The sequence below is a fragment of the Gambusia affinis genome, linkage group LG07 (genome assembly GCF_019740435.1).
Source record: "Gambusia affinis linkage group LG07, SWU_Gaff_1.0, whole genome shotgun sequence".
NCBI lineage: Eukaryota > Metazoa > Chordata > Actinopteri > Cyprinodontiformes > Poeciliidae > Gambusia > Gambusia affinis.
Window position 1 is genome coordinate 26,694,988 of NC_057874.1, and position 26,499 is coordinate 26,721,486.

At 37.3% G+C, this 26,499-nt stretch overlaps 1 protein-coding gene across 3 annotated transcripts in view; it reads right to left on the bottom strand.

Annotated features, from left to right (window-relative positions):
• Positions 1–26,499, bottom strand: part of slc12a5a (solute carrier family 12 member 5a) — a 149,336-nt gene that overhangs the window by 11,887 nt on the left and 110,950 nt on the right. For all 3 annotated transcript variants that reach the window (XM_044121107.1, XM_044121108.1, XM_044121109.1), the window contains exons 4-20: positions 22,187–22,333; positions 12,323–12,377; positions 11,272–11,402; positions 8,893–9,140; positions 8,349–8,560; positions 7,177–7,344; positions 6,345–6,443; positions 5,496–5,553; positions 5,199–5,373; positions 4,957–5,075; positions 4,651–4,749; positions 4,442–4,561; positions 3,645–3,749; positions 3,222–3,390; positions 2,712–2,907; positions 334–503; positions 34–165 (exon numbers count right to left, since the gene is read on the bottom strand). In XM_044121107.1, coding sequence (XP_043977042.1) covers positions 34–165; positions 334–503; positions 2,712–2,907; positions 3,222–3,390; positions 3,645–3,749; positions 4,442–4,561; positions 4,651–4,749; positions 4,957–5,075; positions 5,199–5,373; positions 5,496–5,553; positions 6,345–6,443; positions 7,177–7,344; positions 8,349–8,560; positions 8,893–9,140; positions 11,272–11,402; positions 12,323–12,377; positions 22,187–22,333 — 2,403 coding nt within the window. The remainder of the gene's footprint in view (positions 1–33; positions 166–333; positions 504–2,711; positions 2,908–3,221; positions 3,391–3,644; positions 3,750–4,441; positions 4,562–4,650; positions 4,750–4,956; positions 5,076–5,198; positions 5,374–5,495; positions 5,554–6,344; positions 6,444–7,176; positions 7,345–8,348; positions 8,561–8,892; positions 9,141–11,271; positions 11,403–12,322; positions 12,378–22,186; positions 22,334–26,499) is intronic.

The following is a 26,499-nucleotide window of genomic DNA, read 5'->3' on the forward strand; positions in this document are numbered from 1 at the left end:
AAACGGTGTGCTGCCAGCTTTTAGAAAACTCACCATTTCAACAACTTCCACCATAGCATCAATGCGGAGATGATACAGGAAAGTAGTCAGGTCCTTTTTCATCTGGATGCTGTTGTCGTCCAGCTGGGCCACAGTGAAGATGCGCATCTTGCACTTCCTCCAGACCTAAAATTTTCACAAGATAGTTTATCCATTTGTTAAAACTTCTCCAAACTCTTAAACTGTTTAAGATGTATTTTTTGCATGGATATAATTGCAGATTAGACATTAATATTATTTTTAAATGTGAATTTCGCCAGCCTCCGTTACTATTGTGGTGGTAATTAACAGTACCTTATGTTGGCGGAGCAGGAAGGGCAGCAGCATCAACATGCCTCCATCATGGACGATCCACCACACATCGATGTGACCCTCAGTAAAGCGTTCGCTGTTAGACGGGAATGCTGAAATGTTCTTTGGTACAAGAAGAGCGAGGCGGGCAATGGTGGTTTCTCTGACCAGCTCTGTAGATAAGGCAGCAATGTAAGGCAAAGCCTGAAAAAATTTTGTTTTACACTTTTTAAAAAAACTTTGCAGCACTACGTATTCTTATGTATTTTATGTATTTTTACAGGTACCTATTTACATGAGATATATAAAACACACAATATCTTTTATTCTCCCTGGCTGACATTAAATCAGGCCAATTGTTTCCTAAACCTGCTAGTAAAAGTATTTACTAAAATCCAGAATAATTTGAGAGAATATTTTTAAATGATTATTTTCTTTGAAGTTAAAGTTTTAAATAAATCGAAAATACTATGCCTTTTATCAATTTTGGAAAGTCTAAATGATGATCTCAGCGCTTTGGAAGCTTCTGATGGGAAGAGTTAGTGTCAACATTTCAACTAAACTGAGTGACAGTTTAAGGTAAAGGTGCAAACAGACTGATTCCTTGTTTGACATAAAAAGAAATCAGCCAATCACAGCACAGAGATGTCATCACATCATATTATTCAATACAGAGAGGTTTGGTCAGAAATGAATATGAACAAAAAACAAAGATCTTGTGAAGATGCAGGCTGAAGCAGGTAGAAAAGAATCATTATTTACAATGAAAAGAGTCATGTGTTGAGAAATGATAAAGTTAAATTGAAGTGAGAAGGACTAATGACCATTGCTATATTTGGGGGGAAAAGGGTGAAGCTTGCCAGACTCAGACACCAATCCAACAGAAAATTAGATGCTTTGACTGTGAGCAAATGTTTAGTTGATATATTTTGATTATTTGGATATTTCCAGGAGGAATATTCAAAACATTTAATGTAAGTCATTTAGTTTAATGCTACCAACTACAAAAGAAATCTGACTTAGGAGAACATACAAAATATTTTAAGAATCTCTCTCTTTCTCATTGTTCTGTCCTTTAGCAAATAGAAAGTCCTAACTGACTTAAAGCAGATTAAATCAGTGTTTAATCTGATTTAAAGTCAGACGCTGAGAAAAAAGGTTGTTTCCTGGATGCATTAAGTTGTAATAAATACAAATTGGCCAAGTTTAAATTTAGCAATAAAAAGGGGAAGAAAGGGAATGTAAGAGTTTAAATGTTGCATGATTGTTGGTGCCAGATGGGCCAGTCTGAGTATTTCAGAAACTGCTGACCTACTGGGATGTAAATTCCCAAATGCAGAGGGAATTTTCATCTCTCTGTGTTAGGGGTTAATGGGCAGACTATTGCAGTTTAAGATTACAGATAGATAACAAAAACTCAAATACTGTCTCATTACAATACCCTCACAGACCATGGTGAACTTTGAAGCAAACGGAATGACAAAGTTCCATGGGAAATGAAACTTTGAAGCAAACAGAAGACCATGACTACAGTCAGCTAAAAAGTAGAAACTGAGACTATAATTCACACAGAATTACCAAAATCACTAAAGTTAGAAACATTTCACCAGATCCAATTAATCTCCATATCTAATTATTTCCCACTGATTTCTTGAGCTTGACAATGAGCTGAATGTAAAAACTTAAAGGCCTTTTCAATCCTATGCAGCACCTGTGAGATGTGGGAGATTTGCTTCATGAAAGCTAAGAAAGCATATTTAGTAAAGTAACTGGTTAGTGTATTTGTCTGTTTTTCAGAGAAAGTGTGTTTTGGATGGAATCAGTTCAGTTTGGTTCAATTCAGTTCAATTCAGTCCACTCACTGCTAATTTCAATTTAATTTAATTTAATTTTGTTCAGTTTAATTCCACTCAGTTCAGTCCTACTCTGTTCAGATCAGATCAACACAATTCATTTCAATACAGTTCAGTTCAAATTAGTTCAATTCACACTCCCCTCAGTTCAGTTCGACTCAATTGAGATCAGTTCAAAACAGAACAAGACAATTCAATTAATTCACTTCTTAATTCAGATTAGTTAAATTCAATTTAGTTTAGATCAGATCAGTTCTCTTCCCTCCCTACTTTCCTCCTTTCCTTATTCCCTCCCTCCACAGTTAATTCAATTCAGTCCAGTTCAGAACAAATCATATCAGGTAAGATCGACCAGATCAATACAATTCAATTCATTCACTATTTAATTCATTTCAGTTCAGTTAAATTTAATTTAATTGAAATTGGCTCAGATCTGATCAATTCAGTTCATTTCAGTTCACTTCAGATCAGATCAAATACATTCTATTCAATAAAACGTAGTTAAACCCAAATTGAAACTAAGCATACCAATGAAGTTCCTCCAGGTTTGGCGCTCGTCTCCTTGCTTCCAGTTGCGTGGCCAGGAGACCAGCACAGCATTGTGTTTCAGGCCTCCCAGCCCACTGGCCTGCAGCAGATGGGATGTAGCATCACGGAGGTTTGAGGAGACGGTCACCTGACAGAAACCCTTCACCTTCTCAGTCTCCATTAATTTGCGCAGTGCCTGCAAAGTAAAACAAGAAATGTCAATTTCACAATAACTATTCAGAATCTTACTAAATGCATACATAAAATAATATTTTTGAATTTGCTAATTACTCATTTTCATGTGTAATACAGATTTACAGCACAGAATATATACAACAAAGACATTTCCAATACTTTAACTTGGGAATGTGAATGGATGCAGCGTATTGAGTATCCTGATTTCTTTTAACTATCATTGCAGATTTAGACTTGAATGCTTTCTGTGGTGCCCAGAATAAAAACGTTGATCGGAGGTGGCAGACTGTCGTCAGACTGTGAAATGCTCCCTGCCTGATCTGCACGCTGTGCCTGCTCGGAGTTCGCCAGGTAGGTGCCCTCCAGAGCCGTCCCGACGATGGTGAGGCCTTTGCCAGCCTTCAGCTGGTTGGTGAGAGACAGCAGACGAGGCTGCTCCACATTCTGCTCTGCATCTGTGCTAACCAGCACCAGCAGCTGAGGTCTGAGGGGAGAGGTGAGCAGAAAGCAGAGGACGTGAAATTTAGAGCAGACACAAAGTAGGTGAATGAGAAAGAAAAGAGCATAGAGGAAAGAAAAGACATTAGAAAGCATCATGAATGATTCATATGTTGACATGGATGAACAAACACTTGCAGCTTGACAGGTGTGACTTGAGAATGACTGAACACGCACAGACATGTTGTTAATTTCTATGTTAATTGGACACATGTTGGCATGTGTGAGTGTGTGTCATACCTCCAGTTCTTGGTGTGTGGTTGGCCTTCCTCAAGGCGCATGAGAGCGTATCGTGCAGCGCTCAGAGACAAGCCGCGTATCCCATCACCCCATTCTTTCTCCGCACTGTGACACAACCAATATTTTTCAGTCAGAACATGAACAGCTTCTGACTGAACCTGTTCATTCAGACACAAAGGGCAAAGGCTGCTGAGATGCAGAAATAAAACGTCGTATTCATCACATGATACAACGTCTTGCAAAGATAAACTGCAAAAACACCAAATCTTACCTAGTATATTGTTTCGTTTCTACTGCATATTTCTTAGTACATTTGAAAAAAGAAAACTTCTAACAAGCAACTTTTTTGCCAAGAATGGGAGCTTATTTTATGTCAATAATTACTAAATATAAAATAAAAAGAGGCAGAATTTTCACTAACATAGGAAAATATAATGTTATGCAACCACTTTCAGTTAACGTTAAACTGTTATAATCATAGTTATGTCTTTAATTAATCGAAACAGTCTGTTACTAATCACTTTTATTTTTCCATAATTTCTAAATGGTGGAAAGATAAAATATAATGTCTTTTTTTCCAATACATCCCTCTTGTGGTAACATTACATTAAATTAGAAAAACTTATGTTTAAGAAATACTCATAGCAAAAATTTAATCAAGAGTTCTGAGTTCACAGAAGACAAAAAAGCTTGAAACTAAAACAAAAAACTAAAACGTTTTTCTGTAAAAATCAAACCAAAACGTTTTAGTCTTGAGCTGCAATCATCAGATGTTTATCACTTTCTTGTGCACTCACCCTGCAAACTCAATGTATTTGTAGATAGAGCCAGCGATCCCCATGGCCACTATGGCGTAGTACCAGGAGCAGAGGAACATGAGAGTGAGACACAAACTCATCCCAAGGAAGGACAGAGCCCTACAAAAGCAATATGAATTATTGAGTCCACATAAAGGAATGGAGGTTTGACTTGACACATAAAATCTGAGATGTTGTCAAGAGCTGACCAGTGATAGAACTTGAAGCGGGGTCTCCAGTTTGGAGTCCGCAGGAGTGTCTGGAGGGCACAGGCCAGATTCACAAACATATAGCACATCAAGAAAAACCTGCAGGACACAAAGTAACTCAAGTTAACAAAGCTTCTCTTATGAGAACTGACAAATTGGGATCCTCAAAATGGAAATGAAGGGAGAGAAGTTTTGGTGAGATTAATTTTGAGTGCACTGGCATTTCTATTTAGGTGAACCGAATGTTTTGAACTCTCCTACTGTTGGTTTTTAAAAATAGAAATTAATTTAGTTTTCAGTTCTTACATGGAGAGGATGGGAGCCACAGAATCCAGGGAGGCAATAAGGATGCCGCTTTCACAGATACAAGCTGTCAGCAGGAGGGACCATGTCGGTTCTCCATTAGCCTTTCCGTGGCCAAAGATCTGCAACAACAGAAAATCCATTACCACAGCTTTTTACACGTTTTTGTCTGCATGCGGTACCTTCTGCTCTTGTTCCTGTAAATTAGTCACTGCGGTCTGATTGTGAAAGCAACAAAAACTCACCCGAAGGGCGGGCACAATGCCATCCTTGGCGATGGCCTGCATAAGACGGGGAGCTCCCGTCAGGCTCTGGAGCCCTGCCCCGCAAGTGGAAAAGAAAGAGCCAATTACGATCACCCATGGTGACGGCCAAGCCAACGTCCCAATGACCAAGTTCCCATGCACGCCCTCTCCGAACCTAAAAAAGGAGATCAACAATACTTTAAAACATCAAACAGTCACTTTTCTCAAACTAAATGAAGTGAAATTGAGCAGAGTTTAATAAATCAAATTGCTTTCAAACACCAAACATGGACTTACTTGTCCCTGAGGACCACCCCCTCAATGCAGGCACCAAACAGAATCACACTGGACATGTCTGGGAAGTTATGCTTCAGGAAAGGTAAGCTACCGCACAGAGACAGTTGATATGTTTTCCAAATGACGGTAATACATCCACTCAATTCTTAAAATGCATTTCATTTTCTGATCTAGTGGTTAAGTATATTAGCAAGGAAAATGCAGTAATCAATATTTAGTGGAGTATATAAGCGATCAGTGACACTGCAACAAATATCCCTCGGGTTTATTAACTTGCACTTGCATAGGCAGCCACATAATGTGATTAGCAGTCCTAATCAAATTTGTGTAGACTACAAGCTCATTATTTAGAGAAACACTGGAGGTTATTCAATTTAGCTGCTTCTCTCTATTCTGCCTGTATGGAAGAAAATTAATAACTGCACAACAAGTTAATATTATAAATCATGACCTTAGTTTTAATGTAGATAAAAATAAACAAATATAAGAAGTGGCCATAAATTGACTTGGAAGCAAACTTTATAAATGAGGCAACAATATAAATAATGCATGATAACTCCTAACTAAGTGCCAAAATGAGATGAGTATCATCACAATAATGACCTTTCCAATTTTAAAACACTGACCTTTAATTATGAGGCTCCCTGCCGGCCAGAATCACTTTCTTTTTTTTAACTACAGCTGAGAAAACGCCTAAATTCACGATAGCTTAAAATCCTGTCCGCAATAAAGTATCTGACTGACATTGGACAACCTAGGCGACGTTTCTTAATGTAATGTAATCTATTTTTAAAACGTTCTTGTTTTGAGGATGAGTGTGGTGCTGAAGGCGCAGTCATACGAGGATACAGACAGTGGAGGTGGTTGTGATGGCTGCAATGGTTCCAATGGGTATTGACTTCTGGGCATCACGCAGATCGCCGGAGCGGTTGGATCCAGCCATGATTCCTGTGGAGAAAGTTGAAGCAAAGATTATGAATGCATACACATAAAAGTTTTGTTAGTTTGGTATTGAATGAGGACAAGACCAAGTTTGTGTCCATAGCACATTTCAGCAACAGGGCATTTTGTCAAATGCCATCATCAAAATCATCAAGAATCAATGTTCCATTTATTATTACCGTAACTCTAAACAGGTGAGGTTTTAGCTTTGATTTAAAGTAACTAATTGCTTCAGCAATCTGGAAGCAGTTATTCCAGATTACCGGAACGAAATTCAGCTGAATGGGGATTCAGAGCAGGACAGAACCAGAAGACCTGGAAGGTTGATCCAATGACAACAGGTCTTTGATTTATTTTGGTGCTATGTTGTTCAGTGGTTTCTAAAGTATATAAAGTATTTTAAAGTCTACTCTCTGAGTTAGAGGGAGACAGTGTAAGGACTTTACATGTGCTCTATTGTCCTAGTCCAAGAAGCAGCATTCTGAATCAGCTGCAGCTGTCTGATTTTTTTAGGTGTCCCAAACAAATTCAATCAGATAGTAAGTAATCACTGTAATCTTAATCCTAGAAATATTCTTCAGATGATAGAAGACCAACTTTGTAATTATCTTTATATGTCTTTGAAGATTCAGGTCTGGGTCCATAACTTCCTAAATGTTTCAGGCCTTATCACTAGTTTATAGCAAAACAAGGACTTTTGGCAAATAATACAAAGAAAACAACTGGAAGCAATTGTCACCTGTCACTGATGGGAAGTAAATGCCGACCAGCAGAGTGAAAAAGCTGGTGATGTCAGCTAACACGTAGCGGTTAGCGTTGGTCAGAGGGTCATCATGGTCCTCCACTGACTCCAGGATAGGTTTGGCAATCAGATCTCCCTTCTCATAGTAGGTCCCAAACAGGTTGTCTGTTGATGATAAAATGTGTTGACAAGAATAATGGTCCGCACTGGTCACTACATAAGAAGAAGCTAAAAAAAGCATTGTGTTAATTCAATTCATCTATTCAGAAAACAGGACATTGCTTAACTTTTTGCTTCACCTACAATTAAGAAAATCAGAAATGTTTTTTAACTACGATATTTTAGTAATTCTGAAGTCAGACAACTGTTTTTCTCTTTCGTGCTCACAGACGTCCTCGGTTGGAATTACGACAAAAACAAAATAGTGATTGGGAAAACTACAGGCGGCCCAGCAGCCCTGATTTAGTACTGCTTTTGTCCTTCTTCAACCTCTTTAACGGAACACAATCTTTAATGAGGGAGCTAATCAGTTTTAGATGTCATTAACTGTGACAATAAAGGTTGTTACTGATCCATGCATAGAAATGTCACAGTAACTCTGCTCTGAACAGCAAAATACGAAGTGAGTGAAGAATCATTTTTAAAGGGCACAGTCCTTACCTTATGATTAATGCAGGGTTTTACTGTTAAATATCAGAGTCAAATAAGGTTAATCTAGCTCTGCACTTTCTAAAGCTAAGAGTGTGGAACCACTCTGCAGGAAAAGCTGTGAGTGAAGTGAACTATGTCTGGCTACAAAACACTTCCAGCTTTGAAGAACAAAACTGCTTGATCCAAAACCTGGTGTCCTTGTAAGAAAATGACAGAGCTTTAGTACCACATCCAATACTAAAAGATATCAACAAATTCTATGCTACAATCAGTAAAAGAGAAGTTATTATTTTCATTTCTACCCTTACCAGAAAAAAAAATTTCACTGAAAAAAGCAACACCAAAACACTTTTCTTCCCCTTCTTTAAATTAATTTTTCTATAAGTGAAGCTTCTATCTTTGGATGTTAAATTGCCAAAGTGTCAGTAAATAACCCAAGCAATGCATAACAAAACCTAACTTTTGTTCTCATTTTGCAAAGATGCAAACACTACCAGATCCAAAACAGTTGGACCCACCTGCCAGGACTCCGCTGGTAACCCCAGGAATTCCCTGGATCTGAGTCACATTGTTGGCCACAAAATATTTGTCGCAGGTAGCGTTCAAGAAAGGTGAGTCACAGAACAAGCGCCACAGCTGGGTGGTGACTGTCCCGTTAGCGGTCTCAATGGTCTTGGCACAAACGTCAAAGTTCTTCCACACCAAAGTGCGATTCCCCAATATACAAACGCTGTGGAAAAAAATTTTTTGGCATCTTCAAATCACAAAATACTGCATATTCACATTATTGCAATATTAGGAAATCAAACATCTATGCATAATACTGTATGATGCTGTGCACATAAGTAAGGATAGAAATATGCAAGACAGTGTTCTATAGTAGTAACTCATTTGATACATTAGTCAAGTTTGCTGCAAATCATAAAGCATTGTTTTGTTTCTATGTGTTGTTTTCTTTCTTCAGCAGCATCGATTTGAAGAGTAAAATGAATTTTCAGATGTCTAACGGTTTGATTTATGGTTGAGTTTCTTCTGCTGTTCTGTCTTAGTTATCTCACTTACGGGAAATCGGGTGCGTCAATGCCGGTCTTGATGACTCCGGCGTAGACGGCCAGTATGGAGAGGATGACGCAGGCCAGAAACACCAGGGCCAGCTTGTTCACATACTTGACGCCAACAAACACCACAGTGGCCATGGAGGTCAGCAGGATGGTCCCATACACGCGCATGTTGTTCAGGAGGGCGGCCTCCGCCTCGGCACCCTCCAGGCCCTCCAGGGGGAAGATGGCTGCTTTGGGGGCTATGTAGATCTAAAGACAGGGGGGGGGTTCACACATAAAACACACTTTTCTTATGAAAAATCTGATTTTTGCCAGGGGGCATCTTGGAGGTGTTTGTTTCACTTTCACTTCTCATTTTCCACAGTGTATCAGGGGATTTCAACTGGCAGACTTAATGCTAGAATCTCGGTCTTCTTGTGAACTGTTAGCGGAAAAAAGTATTACCTGCCAACCAGGGGAAAATAGACTAAGGGAATCATAAAAAAAGAAGCCAGGAACAAGAAGAATGAGGTGAAGAGCGAGTAAAACTTGTGATTCTTCCATTAACAATCCTCTGCTGCACACTATTGCTATTTTAATCCAATTTAATAAAGGTATTCAAGCAAGAAAATTAATATTTAAAAGTTAAGTGTCATTAATACACTGCTACTATTACTAAATCCAAGAATAGCCCCATCACATCAAATTGTAAACCCACAATTACCATCAGTATCTGTCATCAACTCGTGATGATTCATAGCATTGCGGTTACATAAGCATGGGAGTTTCTTCCTTTTTAAAAAAAAAAAAAAACAACAACTGTTAGGTTTCCACCACAAACTATTTAATCATTGTAAAAAGGCTATTTTCTAAAAGTGCCAAGAATAAGTGGAGCGCCACGGCTCAGCTCAGACGTTTGGTTTGAAAAGCTGATCTGATGTGAATAACAGCACATCACCAGGCAGAAAAAAAAAAAATCTCCTGCTTCTCTTTGAACTCTTCATACTTCCGAAAATAGCAGCTTCGGTTTGTGTTCTAGGCTGGGGATTGGAGGATGAAATGTATTCAAATGGGGACCGTGCCGGTCTGTTCCGCACTATTCCGACGGGATTGTTTTACAATGGAAACTAAGCCAGCTTTGACCCAGAAGACAATATTAACCTCCAGGCATGATCAAACTCTGCATGACCTTAAGAGACAAGCAGAAGGAGAATGAATGATAACAGAATAAAATATTTTAATCATAAAATAGTCATCGTCAGAGCTGTTGGAGAGAATGCCTCTGTAAGCCTGTCAGTATCTAAATCTCTCATTAATGCGTCATATGCATAATTATCCCAAAATTCCTTGCAGGATGTTGGGCTGCAGAGGAAGACAAGAGAAACAAGAGGCAGAAGAAAAAAGGAGGAAGGAAGAACGATAACACTTTCTGAAATATATCCAAGTAATCTGTTAACAATATGAACAGAATGTGAGACTAAAATGGCTTCGATTATCTGTGAGGATGAAGGATTTTCATCTAGTACAAAGCAGACTGCAAAGCTGACATTAATTTTGTAACATCATGCATGCAGACGGTTTATGAGCGGTTTTATTTTTTGGCCGTGTCCACGGCGGTCTACCGCCTGTTTGTAGATAGACAGCTTTTTCCCCGGTTAGAAAATTTAGGCCACTTGTAGGTTTGTGGTCAGGATTAAAAATGCGAGGATCATCTTCCTGCTGCTGAGCAACAAAAATAGAGACAAGCACAGATAAGATTAACAAGCAATCGGTGTTGGCATGGGAACGCTGCAGCAGAAATATCTCAAGATATTCCTGACTCCATTGTTTGAGTGGGAGAAGATTGATTTCAGCTGTACAAGCGTTATTTTTATTACAATAACACATGATTTGTACAGAAGACTAAATTAATAAGATCTTAACTTAATAAATACTGGTAAACAATTTCAAATATTGGCTCCATAACTTATTTATTGAAATATTTTTGCGAAAACTAATTATTTCTGTATAACTAATGTAGTTAATATAATAACACTTGGAGGAAGGAAATGTAGGAATATTCTCCTTTAGTAAAGGACTGACATAATTTAAATGTGTTTAGTTAAGAGATAGCATGAGTGTATGACATAGACAAATAAATAAAAAACAAAAATTACAAAAAGTTATTTTGTACATTTGCAGTTTTCTTGTACTCAACATTTTAGGATTTGAAAACCGTCTCTATGAAGCAGAACATGCAATATGTAATATGGACCAGCAACAGCTGCAAGCTGCAAGTTTATTTAGCAGTTTGCAAAATAACCACCTTGGTTTATGAGGCTGAGCTCAAAACCATTTTTATTTGAGTTAATTGAGTATTAGGAGAGAGGGAACCCAGTAATCTTGGTAAGATGATTCATACCAGGAGTAGCTCAATGGCTCCCAGGATGTACATGGCTCCAGCGTAGGTGGTTCCCAGGTAGAAGCAGATCCCCACCGCTCCACCAAACTCAGGGCCCAGTGAACGAGAAATCATGTAGTAGGAGCCCCCAGCTAAAAACAGACAAAGGAGTAACATTGGCATGCAAATGTTTTCTTTATGACTGAGTTAGCTGTAATAGACATCTATTCAAGTTTATTTTAATCAGCTATATAATTTACTCTTTGCTTTCCACCAGTTTAGTGATTTATTTATGTCAACTTGATTATCCAAGCAGATTTAGTGTCCAGAATGAGAATCAGGTTACCACCAATCAACAGGAAAAAATAGTGGATCATTTGTACATCACTTCAAAAACAAATGGAATAAACCTGAAAGTTTGTTTGATACACTTATAATAGTTTTACTTTAATTTCTAAATATTCACCTTTCCATAATTAATATTAGTAATGCATTAATCCTTTGATATTACAGGGACCACTGGTGTATAACTGTGTTGTGCCACTAACCTCTTCTTATTCGTACTTGTTAATACAGCGCCTTTATATTTATGTGAAACATTGTGCCAATTAATTAATTGTGCATAAATAAATAAACCCTAATCAGCACTTCCCGACAACATAAAGGCTGCCACCCATTTTAAGCCAGACGCTTATAATGGGTGTTCAGATCCAAGCTCCTTCACAAGCCTGTAATTTGCTGTGACCCCTGCTGAACATAAGATGTGGACCATTATTACTACATAGCCCCACATTACAGACCGCATGCGTACAGCGATGCATCGTCACACGGATCCAAATGTGCAGATTTGGGTTCTACTGGCAGGAATTTGGCAGATACTTTATTTTGTGTAAATAATGTGTGACGAGAAAGTTAAAGAGCACAAGATCACAGACTAAAGATCCTAATGTTTCTGAATATATCAAGCTGTGCAGGGAGGAATGTGCCAAAAGCAATCCGTGAAAAGGGAAAATTTAGAAGCGGGCAGCATCAAACGGCGATGACTGTGTGGCGCCGGCGTCTGCTCACCCACCTGGCACTACTCCATTGGTAGCGATGGCACTCATCGAGATGGCAGTCAGCATCGTCTTCAAGGAGAGGGAGATAAGAAACATATTACATCTTCATCAGAATCTGCTTATTATTATGATAAAAATGTTTCTTAAATTCTCATCAAATACCATTGTTTTATACTTTCACCAAATGTTACATAAAACTTAACGAATGCTCTGAGCACATAGTAAATATAGACTGCATCTGGAAAGTATTCATGGTGCTTCATTTTTTCAACATTTTGTTATATTGCATCCTTACTCTACTCTATATTAATGTCCTATCCAACCTGATGGAACTTGTAGAGTATTGCAAAGAAATACTGTTGATCCACTTTGTTGGTGGATCAACAAAGTATTAAGCAAAGGTTGTGATTATTTATGTCGTTGTGAAATTTTTTGTTTTCTATATTTAATATCTGTAAAGTCCTCAAATATTTTCTTAAATATTGTCATGATGGGGTATTTGAAAGAGATTCATTTAATGCAATTTGGAATAAGGATGTATCAACAAACAAAATGTGGAAATAGTGAATAGCTGTGAATACTTTCTGGATGCACTCTATGCAAAACCATTTAAATATAATAAAATAACCTTTTTTAGCAGTAGCATAATCTCACTGAAACATTTAAAAAATATTAGATTTAAACTAAGTACATTTAGTCCAATATCAAGAAACAATGGTTTTAAAAACATTTTTGTATTCTCTAAAAAAAGAACAGAACAGATCTCTATGACATCAAAATACAACTGTTACTCTTATAATGTAAACAATTCAAATATGAATTTATTTTCATCTTTTTACACAATTAACAAGAGTTTCACTGGATGTGGAGATGTACTGGTGGTACATCTACTATTGGGAGCCTTCAGTGTCCCAGAATGTATGAGCAGCAGGGTCGAGAGTTAAATCCTGGAATCAGCAAGGTCATGAGGACTGCTGACAACAAGCACTGACAGTGTTTATTATGCAAGTATAAAGACAGGAAACGGAAAGCCTTGGCTCTGCAACACGTCACTATAATATCCAATAAATAGCTGTCATTGCAGCGTACAGCTGCAGCTGGTAATGTATATCATTTTGAGAGCCTTTGCTCATGAACCAAAGTAATGGAAAAATTAAATGCTGGGCTTGGTGACACTGATGAATCATTATATTGGATATCCCCTACAACTTTATGTTTCAGGCACAATTCATGGGTAAGCATTCAACAAACCTGTGTTTGCCATTCAGAATATGCAACATAAATTCTGTCCCCTCTTTAATTTTCTTGTAAAAATGTAATCAACAGCAAATTGATTCCTACAGATATTTTTAACTGATGTAGCATGGAGTTGAAGAATGATTCATGTCTTTGATTATGTCAGATTTCTCCTAATTTATTTTCTGTCTATTAAAGACATGACTTTTACAAAAACCAGAGCAATCTTTTATTTCATTTTCACTTGTCCATTGCAGTAATGCTTTTTAACCACACACTGCACAGTATGTTGTTATAGTGAGGTACTAACAATGTACTTCACTGTCAACGGAGAAACACCAAAAAAAAACAATCTCAGTGGTATAAAAGGGGAGTTCATATAATTCTATAGCATCAATCCACTGCAAGTCAGAGTTATTGAGATATTTCTGCACCAACCAAAATAGAATACTGAAATTACGCACATCCATGAGCGCAGGAAGACTGACAGTTTGCAGCTATGCTAAAAGCTCATGCTTCCTGCTGGTTGACAGTATATATAATATTACAACAGGGCCTGTCAACAACTCTATGTGAACCAACAGAAACCAATCACGATTCTAATGTTAAGTCTGGTATTGAGTGGGAGAAAAACACCATCAGAAATGTAAGTGCACGCTTGAGTGGAGCTGCCTGTAACACTGACAGCCGGCCCTGGCTGCCCTGCAGAGGAAAGGAGGAAGAGATGCGTGCAGTGAGCGGAAGAACCGGCATGGGGGGGGAGGAAGACAAAGCGAATAGCCATGTGAGTGAGACCGAGAGAAAGTCCATGTGTCTGACAGGACAAAGGCTGCATTTAGATTTCATTATTCTTTCAAACACCATTATTCGGTTTCCGGGTGTCTTTTTGCATTGTCACCACAAGAAGGAGAGCAACACAGACAGAAAGAAAGGAAGGGAGGAGGAGATGTGAGAAACAGGAAGCTTTAAATGGCCTTTCACAAAACAGTTCTTACCCTCCAGCTTTTGACTTTTCTATTACAAGGAATGGATTAAAGAGAACAAATGTCTGTGCTGCAGAAAAGATACCTGGATATTTGAACAAAACTTCTGGACAACTGAATTGGAAAACTTGGTTTTCAGTCTTCTTTAAATCATGCTGCATTAACTTTATCTCAAAACTTTTAGGCCATCTTGTTCTGCTTCCTTGTCAAAAGCTAAGTTTTATAAGCTATTGTGCTGGATAACTTTTTTGTAAGGATAAGTTAGCTTTCCTCTATGTTTTATATCCTTACAAGAAAATCAATGTGGTACTGTTTTCCTTTGTGGTAATTTAAAATTTTGAGTTAGTTTGGTTTTAGATATTTTCACTGATACATGCAGATTGCATGTAGGCAATTATAGTAAAAGTAACATTCCAAAGGTTAACCTCTAAAACCTTGAAGAAAATGAAGAAAAACATTTATTGACACCCAGACTTTGCTGAAATAAAATGCATAATTCTGAGGGGGTTTTTTTTATACCTATTTGAATATGATCTGAGAAACCCTGCACTGATATGTACGTGCAGACATTTGATGAATGGATGGTGATGAAATGACTGGTAACACATTAAAGCCTCACCTTGCTGAAACAAATATGTTTTATATTGACAGAACCTAGAGGTTGTAGAGTGATCCCGAGCCACCTTTTTTATCTCTCAGGTCTTACAGATATTACAGGGAGCCTCAAAAGATATTGTATGGTACATTCCTGGAACCTATAATTAATTCATGAAACTTAAATGTAGCTTGTTACTTATTACTTTTTTCCACATATAATTACTATTAGATGTTGGTTTTGTGAACAACTATCTGACCTGGATTGTCTTTGTTAATTAAAGCTGTTAAATTAAACTGGAAATTAAATGTGCCTCCTGAAAGAATCATGTTGGTTCCAGAAAGTATACCACAAGTTATCCAAAATAATTTGGTAAGTACCCTCAAAATGTTCAGTAAATGTTCTTTGTAAGTTGTATGACGTAAAGGTAAGTTTATAGAAAGTGCAAGTTCTGGGAAAGTGTCAGGAAATAACTGGTGAACTTAATTAAAACATGTATGTTCATGAAAGGTGTTCTGTAAATGTTTAGGAAAGATCAAATAAATATCAGAAAATAATTGATTAACAACATGTAAGTACCAGAAAAGTACAGGTTGTATTATGCAGTGGTATCCAATATTAAGTCGTACTATTTTAATAGATAAGTAGGCCAACTTCTATATATTTTATGCAACTTTCTGACTTGTATCCTTATGTGTATGTAGAGCACAAACTGGTTCCTTTTGTCAGCTTCACTATGAAATTTAAAAGTTTAAGTTTAACTATAAACTTATACTGTGAGTCTCTGATGGGACATTAAAATCTAATTTCCATTTTCAGAGCATTCTTTGCCACCATTCTATCCCAACACATTCTGATAATTTTCCACCACAGAATGCAGAATGCTCAGAATTATGTTTAACTTGCATCACATTCGCCTCTGTGAACACTGTAATGTGGTTAGAGCCACCTGAGGGCCCATTGGGCTGACGATCTGGACTGAGAAGTGAGTAAGGCTCTGAATTTCGGTCTAATCTGGCCATAATGAGACCACAAGCTCTTCTCCCAGCCCTGCAGATAAGACAGTAATTGTTTAAGTGTTTTATCTGATGTGGGCTGCAGCCACACAGAGGTAGCCAGACAAATAACCATTCACTGAATCACCATGTAACTGTAGAGAACAGTAATCAATTGAATTGTGTAATTTATGCTGTTGGTACTGTATATGAGGATAAATGTGCAGTACAATGGACATGCTGCACATTAAATTCTGCTTATTTCAACCACAGTAACTGGAAATAAAACTTCTTGGTAGAGACAATGGCAACCACAATGGACAGTCTCAACTGTGATTGGTTGATACCTGCTGCTTCAAAAAACACTTGATGTGTCAAAGTAAAATCTCCCCAGGCAAAGAGCTCAGTAAAAAAAAAAAAAAAAGAAGGGATGTCTGGGTCAATAAGTCAAGTTTTCAGTGAAAAAAAAACATCCAGAGGGTTTAGTCTTTCATAGATCAGAAAAATATCAAGAAAGAGAACAAAACTACCAAGTGAATCTTTCCTCAGGTTTTATTTTATGAATAATTCTTAATGAAAGACAATTTTTTTTTCCATTTTGAAGCATCCTGCTTTGCATAGTAAATATTGCAAACTTGTTATTACTGAATCAGCCGCCTTTTGGTGTACAGAAACCACCATTGAGAAAACAGCATGTGATTTCTCTGTGTTAAGTAAATCTGAAAGTGGGATTTTTTTCCATGTGTCTATGTAATGTAGCATAAGTCACATTTCAGTTGGCTCAAATTCCTATCTCTCTATGAAACCTGGAGTCTGTCCCCCTGGACTCACTTGAACCCACGGCCCCTCTGGTCTGTGAGCGAGCCAGCAGACAACGTCAGATTATGCTGCCGTGCCATCTGTCTCAGCCACATGAGGTACAATTGCACAAAGCTCACATATCATAGAGAAGTGGAATTTTCCTCCAAATGTGGTCTAGGTGGGAGAAGAGCTTCACTCATTTCTAAGCCAACATGGAGACAAATGAGCTAAAGCTATGTTTTATGGGAAATGCAATATAAAAATAGGGCAGATTGGTTTTGTTGCTCCATAACTGTGACTGCAAAGGACATCGTTTGTCGGTTTTGTCCCTGAGGTTCAAACTGATGTGGCCTTCTGTTGACCTCAGAGCTGAGCAGAAATTAGTTTAGACATGACTTGAGGTCTTCCAGTTCCTTTAGTGCTTGCATTCTTAGCATGCTTTGTTTCTCAAATGCAGAAAATCTTTTAGAAGTAGAGATTTGCCATTTCGATGGTCTACAATGTTTGCTCTTTTACAGATTTATTTTGTTATCGCTTTCTTGTCACACTTCAACAAATTGAAGTATTTGAGGAAACCAGATTAAATACTAAATGTTATGATCCATAGGTGTTTGGAGTTTTAGTTTCAGTTATTTTCTGTCTTTAATTTTTGTTTTTTTTATCTTTCCATTTTAATTTTCCTCTTGTTCAATTATTTTGTTTTGAATGTGTTTAGATTAGTATTTATTTCTGTTACTGTTCAGCTTTCATTTCCCCTTTCATACATATGTTTATTTGTTTTTTACCTCATCCTCATCTTCCATTCTGCTCCCAATCTCAGCTGTTAATTCTTTCCGCATTTGCTCTCTTTCCCAGCTGCATCCCCTCACCTGTAATTAGCTGTTTTTTTCATTTACACTTCTCGTCTAATATTTAAGCTCCTCTTTCACCTTCTACATTTGCTGGATCTTTCCATTTGTGCCATGATTGTTCATATTATTTCGTTCTGCTCTTCTGCTCTGACTCCCTGTGTCTTCCATTTGTCATTGTATGTTTTCAATATTGTTTTTACCTAAAGGGACCTTTTTCAACTTTCCTTCAATTATGGCACGTCATCCAGGTCTTGAAACAGCAAAACAGCCCCAGGCTATCACACAACCACCACCACAATGTTTCAATGTAGGTAGGAAATGTGGAGGGACTCTTCTCTTTCTAAAAGCAAACTTTTTTATTGGCAGTGAACAAAATATTTTCCCAAAACTTTTGAGGCTCATCAAGGTTTTTTATTTTTATATTTTTTGGTAATGCTACTTTGCCCAGCTTTTGTGTTGTTGATGAATTATTAATGGTGAATTTAACTGAGGTAACTGAGAGGTTCAATGCTTTTAATATTGTTCAGATTTTTGTGACATTTTGGGTTAATCATAAAAGGACTGTTGAAGAACCTTTGACCGGCATTTGTGTGGAGATTTTCTACTTTTCCATGTCTTCACTGTTTTTGTGTAGTAAGATTCAGAAGATTTGAAATGACTTTCTGTGAACTGGAGTCAATCTGTTGCTCTTTGAGATAATGTTATCCTGCTTCCTGCTGTCACACAGGTTGTATTTAAGTGATTTCTTGATTTTATAGGTCTAACATTTATCGAGCTTGATTGAATGAAACAAATGCAAATTTAATAAAAATAGCACTGACTCTTTTCTAAAGCACCCTTTGAGAATTGCTTTTTGGATTACTGAGCTTATCTTGGTCACAAATCTGAAACATTTTGAACAAATCTGTTAGCAAACGTTTTATGAAGCATGACAGTACGAGCTTCATCACCTGAAGTCCCAGTGGAAGGCTTGCAGAGGTGTCAGATGAAGCAGATGCAGAGGATTATCACTTTTAGGCTAATGTGACAGATACAAACAGATTTTGTGAAAAGCAAAAGAGGCTGACAACTCAGGCAGAACAGGAGAAAGACGGATGGTTGGTCCTTTTTTGTGCATGGGAAACAAAGAGAAGAGAGAAGCAGAGTGACAAGAAAAAAAATTACTGAAAAAAACCACAGAGGAACTGAGGAATGGAAAGAGATTGGAGTGAAAACTGAAATACACAAGAGGAAAAAAAATCATCTGAAACATTTAAAAGAGTCATTTGACCCTTTGCTTTGCAGCATTAGGATTCATGACCTGGGAGTAATGAGAAATAATAAAATAACTGACAAGTTTACATCCAGAATATGAACAGTCTCTTTATCTTCCTGACAAGCCTAAATTTATTATGTGAGATAAAGACACACACACACCAGATGTTTGAATATACTGGCTTGCAGAATGCTGCACTATGTTGACTTTTGCATATCATTTCATGGTTAACGGTGTCAGAGTAGTTCCACATGGAGGCACACTTTTCATTTAATAGAAATTTCCTGGAAAAAAAGCGCAGAGCCTCGTTAATAATCTGTCAAAAGGCTGCTTGACAGCAAAAATTAGGACGTGTATGTGTGTTCGGTAACAGTTATGTGCAGCTGTGACTGAGCAGCTAATGAAAAGCGTGCTGTCAGTAATATCCCATCACTGAATAAAACATGGACTCTTGCAGCATCCACAATTCCTTTACACAAGTCCTGTGGCTTTCAATCAGGTGGGAATCGTTGCACACACATGTACTCCTTCATCATGCGGCTGGCAACCCCTGGAGGTCTCAGTGGTTATATGTTATGTAATACGTTCAGGAGGAGAGAGGTGTGTGTGCGTGTGTCTGTGTGTGTGTTGGGGGTGGAGGGTTTCTCATGCACTGTTCACGCTCTGGCTTATCGCCCCGGGGCTCTGCTCTGAGCTTGGTGTGACTGATAAGCGCTGTGTGTGTGCATGGGACTGAAAAGAGAGTGTGTGTTTCAGGCTTTAATCAGGTGTGTACACAGAGGGGCATTATGCTGTTACAGTGTGTGAGGATATAAAAATTATGCGTGTTTACTGACTTCTTGTCAATCTGAGGCTGAACCAGATTTTTCACACTTTTTAAAACTTCATTTCCCATGCGTCATTCTCTGGGAGAAATGAAAGGGTTGAGTTCAGTTTCTGAAGTTCTAAATGTTTCACACAGTAATAAAATATGAGTATATCATTTTATTTATTTAAAATGTCTACAAGTTCACTTAGTCCTCTTGCTTAGAGTACTTAGAGAGAGGGATAACTGTTAGTTCCTTCTTCTCTCTAGAAAGATTTGGTCTCTTCTCTTCAGCTCATCCCACAGGTTATTTTAGGATTTAGGTGATGGCAAAGGAAGGAGGTTGATTTTGTTTCTGGTGAATGCTTTTTGTAGGCTGTGGCCTACAAAAAGCAGGTTCTTCCTGTTAGGAAAATTAAGGACTTTCTTTCCACTGGCACCACATGCTAGCTCAATATTAGCTCCTATTGTTGCTACAAAGTATAAAAGTGCTTTAAGCTCACAGGATACCATTAAAAGTCCCAATTTCACTGGATGACAAAATGTCTTCATATTTCAGAAATACCTTCTGGTAGGGCTAATTGATATTCTACTGGCTGGCATTTGCAAAGTAATCAATCCAGAAGGGCCATTTATTTCCCTTGATGCTGATTGGCTGTACCCCTAGCAGCAGAGATGAGGAGAACTGTGGATGTTAGCTTTTTCGGTAATGCCAAGAGGGTTTCCACTTTGTGTATTAATGCATATTGAAGTATATTTGGTGACGGAACAACTAACAGGCCATTATAGAATGGGTCTGCAGTATTTAAGGATTTCAATTATTTGTGGGTTGCTTTGGGCCCTGACCCCCACAAATAATTGTGGTTGTATTTTTGTAAGATTTGCACTGAAAAGGGTTACGGTTTTACAATTTCAAAGGAAAATTGCAATATTTGTTCCCTGACGATGGATTTCATCAAACAACTCAAACACAATCAGTGTGAAAATCCACACAAATAACTAACAGCAGGACTCTTTGTGCTGTGGGATAGGGTCATAATTTGAGTCTCAAGGTCATGGGAAGGGCTGAATTCACCATGACAGTGACAGTAATAGAAAAGAGAAAACATCAAGGTGTTTCATCTTCAGTTTTCTTGCTTTTACAATGTCCAGTACCTGTGTCTGTATTTTCTGCAACACTGGATTCTTTTTAAAGAACGTCTGTAGTCCTTGTTCTTGTAGTAAAGATTTTGCTTTATTTTCTGCTACATGCATGTGGGAATCTGTAGAATACAGTTGAGCATTAAAAGTGTTTCTTTGTTATAGAGCTTTAATTTTTTTTTATTATTTTCTGTGCTTTCTGAAGTTATTTTTACATATAACCATCAAATATATTTTTGGGAAATTTGCAAACAGTTTGCCAGCCAGTTTCTTCACAGTTGCAATCCACATTTTCATTTGACAGACTCTGATGCAGGTCATTCTCACAGTTGGAAATATTATGAAACAGCATTTATGCAATGACTTGATGCAAAAAATACACTCTTGAAATTGCTGTTTTGCTTACTTCAAGAATAGATAGGTCTGTTTGTGTTTGGATGTAAACAGCAAACGATATTAACAGATGCACACAATTGTCTAGCAAGTACAAACCAGCACAGGACAGTGGAATAATAGTTACTATTTAAAGCCTACACTCTGTACATTTGCACACACTTGCTTGTTGGATTTCTGGCCAGGTAAACATAACACACAGCTCCACCAGGCTTGGCATCATGATGAATATGAATAATATTGTCTACTACAATCTAAACCCATGTTACATTGTTTCTTTAATAAATATGCAATAAACCAACTAATCTGTATCTGAAAAGGCAACCAATAAATGTTTCATCAGCAGCATCCCCTTTAAAACTGTGAAAGCACATAAAATCTCATAAATTAGATCTCATAAATTAGGATTCAACTAAACAAGGCAGACGTCAGTACCAATTCCAAGGAATCAGGTTTCAACCCATATTCCAGTGGTTTAATAACACTGGTTTAACAACATGAATGCAGCACGGGATGATAATGCCTACTGAGGTAACTAATGTCTATTCAAGTGTCTAAAAATAATTAAAAGATCTATTTCTGGAATTATTAGGTACACAGAATATCAAGCATAGACACATTTACATTCAAATAAATGATGCATATTATATTCCCTGAAACTGTCAAAATACAAATAACTTGCAATATAAATATATTTCCACAGTAATTTCCTCCGAATCTTTATTACTCCTGGGACAGATGTTGCTTTACAATTTTTAGAATTCACGACAACTTGAGGACTAAGACAATATAAGTCTAAAAGCGAAAGTAGGCAGAAGACTCACAGTGGTACAACACATGAAGACGATGATGAAGGTCCCGATGACACCTCCGATTCCAACCAGCCATGTCATCCTGAGGAAAAGGATCACTCCGAAAATGTTCTGGATGCAGGGCATGTAGACGCCCATCAGGGTGCCAAGCTGAGGGGCCTGGATAAAAACGAGAAAAACAGAATAGTCAAACTTCACTAATCAAATTATTTTAACTATTTTTTTGTGTTTTGTTAAACTTAAACTGATGTTGTACTTTATGTTTTTTGAATTTCAATAAGCCATCCCTTCTCAGAGGGTGCAGACTTGGCTCAGTGTCACTGCCAGATTGCTGTAAAACTGACTCCCCAGATGTGCATTATCAACAGAGATTGCTGCTACATTTTGGCAGGTATGACTCAGTGAAAATTGAGATAACACCAATGCATGCTGAGAAGCACAGCTTGAAAACCTGCTTTAGTTTAGATGTCTGGTCCATTTTTAGAGACAGAAGCAAACAGCACACATCATACTCATGTTAAAGAAAAATACACATTTATTAGTTGAACAGATGTTTCCAACCAAATCCAAGTTTGTATCTTTTGATGTGACTGATTAATGTTGAGTCTGCTGCTGATGACCAATTGAAAGATAAATTAAATATTTTATTTGTTTATTTTTTTTAATCAAAGTGGGGTGTAAATATATTACCAGTCATAGAAAACTCTGTGTTTTCACTGACAGACTAGCTCTAAAGACAAAAGCACAAGATAAAAGCAGATTTCTAGAAAACCAACCAGAGACACTTGTTGATGAAACAGTAATCTGGCATGAAAATAAATGACTAGAATTGAATGGAACAGCTATTCTATGTTTTTCAGATATTTTTTACAGCACTATATTTTGTAACAAGCTGTGCAGTCTCATTACATTGTATTTAGTGACAGATTGGGATGGTAACTGATATCTGAAGTAAACCTGTAATTTTGCTTATTGTACTTGAAATTTTAAGTCAAGACATTCGCTTCCTTGTTTGTCACTTCAGTTAGACTTGCATTTGAAGGTCTAATTTTTCTTAGTTTAACTTAACAGTAAGTATAGAATAAATATTCATTTAACACCTCACATTCCTACCTTTTATAAGATGAGGTCAAGAAAGTTCATTTTGACTGAAAAAAGCAAAGAAATGCTGTGATCACATGGATGCCATGGCAACAATCTCCTGAGTGCCTGGAGGGCATTAAAGGATGGCTTTACCATTTTTGTTTTTTGTAATAGACATGTTCAGTTTCATAATATTGTTGCTGCACTTTTTTCCCTACTGTGGATCAGCAAATAAACAGAAAGATTTTCTGAACAGCAGCAGAAGGATAACTCAAGGACAACGTATTTAAGACCATCTCTGATACTTGAATACTAGAGATCCATTCTGTCACAGTTCACCCACAGAAAGCTTTTGTCCTTGATGTGATTGTGAGTATACACCTGCTTGTTTTTTTGCGTCATAGCATTTTGTCATCCTGAATGTGTATGTGCCTGCACATCTGTGATGGAGTATTTTAAATCAGAACAACAAATGCAACGACCTCGCATATAACAGTGTAATATTCATTTCCTGCTCAAGGACAGCTGGTCAAAGATGCGTAATTATCCCCATATACATCCCTGACCCAGTTTACCAAGTGAAAGCATCGACCTCAGCTACACAGAAGAAAAAACACAGAGACTGTTGCTTCTCTCTACTGAACAGAGAATAACAGAGAGGATAAATTGTCTGTTGTCTAAGTCAAAAATATGGTTGTCACCAAATGGCTAAAAAAAGAAGAGTGATTCTTGGTACTGTGTTAGTATCTCTGGAGATTATTGTGAAGAAGGATTGTTTATAAAATGAACAACATAATGGACAACCTTGAGCGTCCTCAGCACAAAACAACAACAAAGTCTTTAGCCGGACGTTTCATTTGTTGTAATAATGGCCACAACAGGAAGTTCTTCCTGCCCACATTCATAACCACCTACAATGACCTTGAGAAACTTAGATAGTTTCAGCTGTTTAACATTTTGTCAATTCAATATTTAGCTTGAAACTGTGACATTTAAAAATGAAATAATAAAATGATAAAATATGAGTTTGGAAAATTAACCCCCATTTTGTTCCCTTATGAGAGGCTAAATAACAAAAAATACTGTAGTTAATTTGACTGTTTAACTTTACAAATGGCAGCCCATTGGCTACAAAGCAGCAACTACCTCATAGATAACATATTAAAGATCGTTTGTTTTTTGGGGGGGTTTTTTTGGCTTACTATGGGAAAAAAAAATCAATGACAGTGTTATTTTGAGAAATTATAATGTTTTGTTTTGATTAAAACAGACTGATATTGTTAGGTTTCTTTTGCATTGTCTCACATTGCATTGCCTAAGATTTAGGGACACAAAAGTTTCAATCTCAGATTGTTGACCTTAACATTACTGAACTGGGATTTCCTACTAATCCAACATGATGGATATTAATAAATAATTCTGTTATAGCCAATGATTAATGTTGAAATATTTTAAGTTCATCTCAAAACGTTTGTTGTGCATTTGGTGAAAAGTGTCTCAGTTGTGCTCTCCTCCGGGTTACACTTTGACCTACTACCTCTTCTACAACTAAATCCTCCCAGCAGGGAGCATCTCAGCCTTCAGCCCTGCTGCACTTTAATCAAAGATCCGTGTCTTGGCCTCCACAGGCCGCTCAAGGGAGCAGCTAATAGCAAACCTCCTTCATCTCTGTCACATCCCTCGCCACATGACAGTGATTTAAATAGTCTGCCTTTTGTCTGTTGTATGTAAATCTGAGTTTCACTCAATGTGACTGTGTCCTTCAATGGAGGAGATGATTTTTCATCATCTTGACGTTAAGGGCCTTTTCTAACTCAATGAGCCCAGAATGGGCTTCCACTTGTACAGCTGCATTTGTGTTGCCAAAGCCATAATTACTTTTTGGAAAGTATTTTAACCTTCTGTGCACCTGTACTAGAACTTCATGTTATTTTAGAATACACACAAGGAGAATCAGTGTGGCTGTCTGTTTGTATTGGTCATTATTTAGACCCCTGTAATGAAGCAGAAAATGACAAATTAAAGAGTATAAAAATCTAAATATTCCCAGTTATTTAAGGACTTCAAAAAATATAAACTGCCACAGTTTATATTCTTGCAAAGTTAACTGATTAAATGACATCTCTATAAAAATAATAATACCATAATCTTTGATGATTAATAGAACGTAGAATAACACAAGGAAACCAAATTCTGTTTTTCTGTCTTAGAAAACCTGACATAGTCACCTCTTTTAACCTCCAAACCCTTTTCTCTATCTCCCGTTAGGAATGCTGTAATTAATATGACTGAATTTGCATTGGCAGGACCTTCAGGGACTCAGTGTGTACTCTACAATAGCAGTCAGGTGTTGCAAGCAGACAGGTACGCCTGCGGTAAGCACTTTGCTTTTACATGCAAAACTGCTGCCATTGCACAAAGCAGGTTGAGGTCAATTTGTAATAAAACAGGTAGGCCATTAAAGGAAAACCTGTGTGCATTTGGAAACTGTAGTATTCTCTGTTTTACTCTTTTTATTTTTTTTCTTTATTTAACAAGGAAATCCCCACAGAGATCTCCAACTGTGCAGAAAAAAAACCTTCTTTTATAATACACTCATAAAAAGGTAAAAAAAATAAGTATTTTTTCTTCAGAGGTAATGCTTCATTCAGTTTTATGAAACTGAATTCTAGGTAGGTAGATATACGGAAAAAGCACAATTATAAATTACAATTTAAGAATGAAGTTACGCTTAGACTTCAAAAGAAGAGTCTTGGGGACAATTTTACAGATTAAATGTTTTTGCTCTCATAATTTACTAACTATTGTGCTTCGTAACACAATAGGGAAGCTGAAACAAGCAGACCTTCTCTGTTCAGCTGCTATATGAAGTGCTCAGCTGAGCGTTGAATTGTAATCCAGACATAACAATAGGCAGGTTCTGAAAAAAACAGTGGTTGTCTGCTTGAAAATCCTGTTTGTTACATGAGATGGACTGATAATGAACAACTGGAATCCGAGAACCTGAACATAATGAAACACCTCTGCGTTCGATGATCAGAAATTTGGTGAACTAATAGATGCAATAATGACTTTATATTGGGAAATAGCCTGAAACAGATGAAACATTTGTGCATTCACTGAATTATTGACCCTGCTGGAAGGAAAAAGGCTGGGCGCTTATTGAAATTCTCCCTTTTCTATTTTCGTTCCATTTGTGCATCATTAGCCTGTTTGTGGACAGGGAATGCAGACGCAACCAG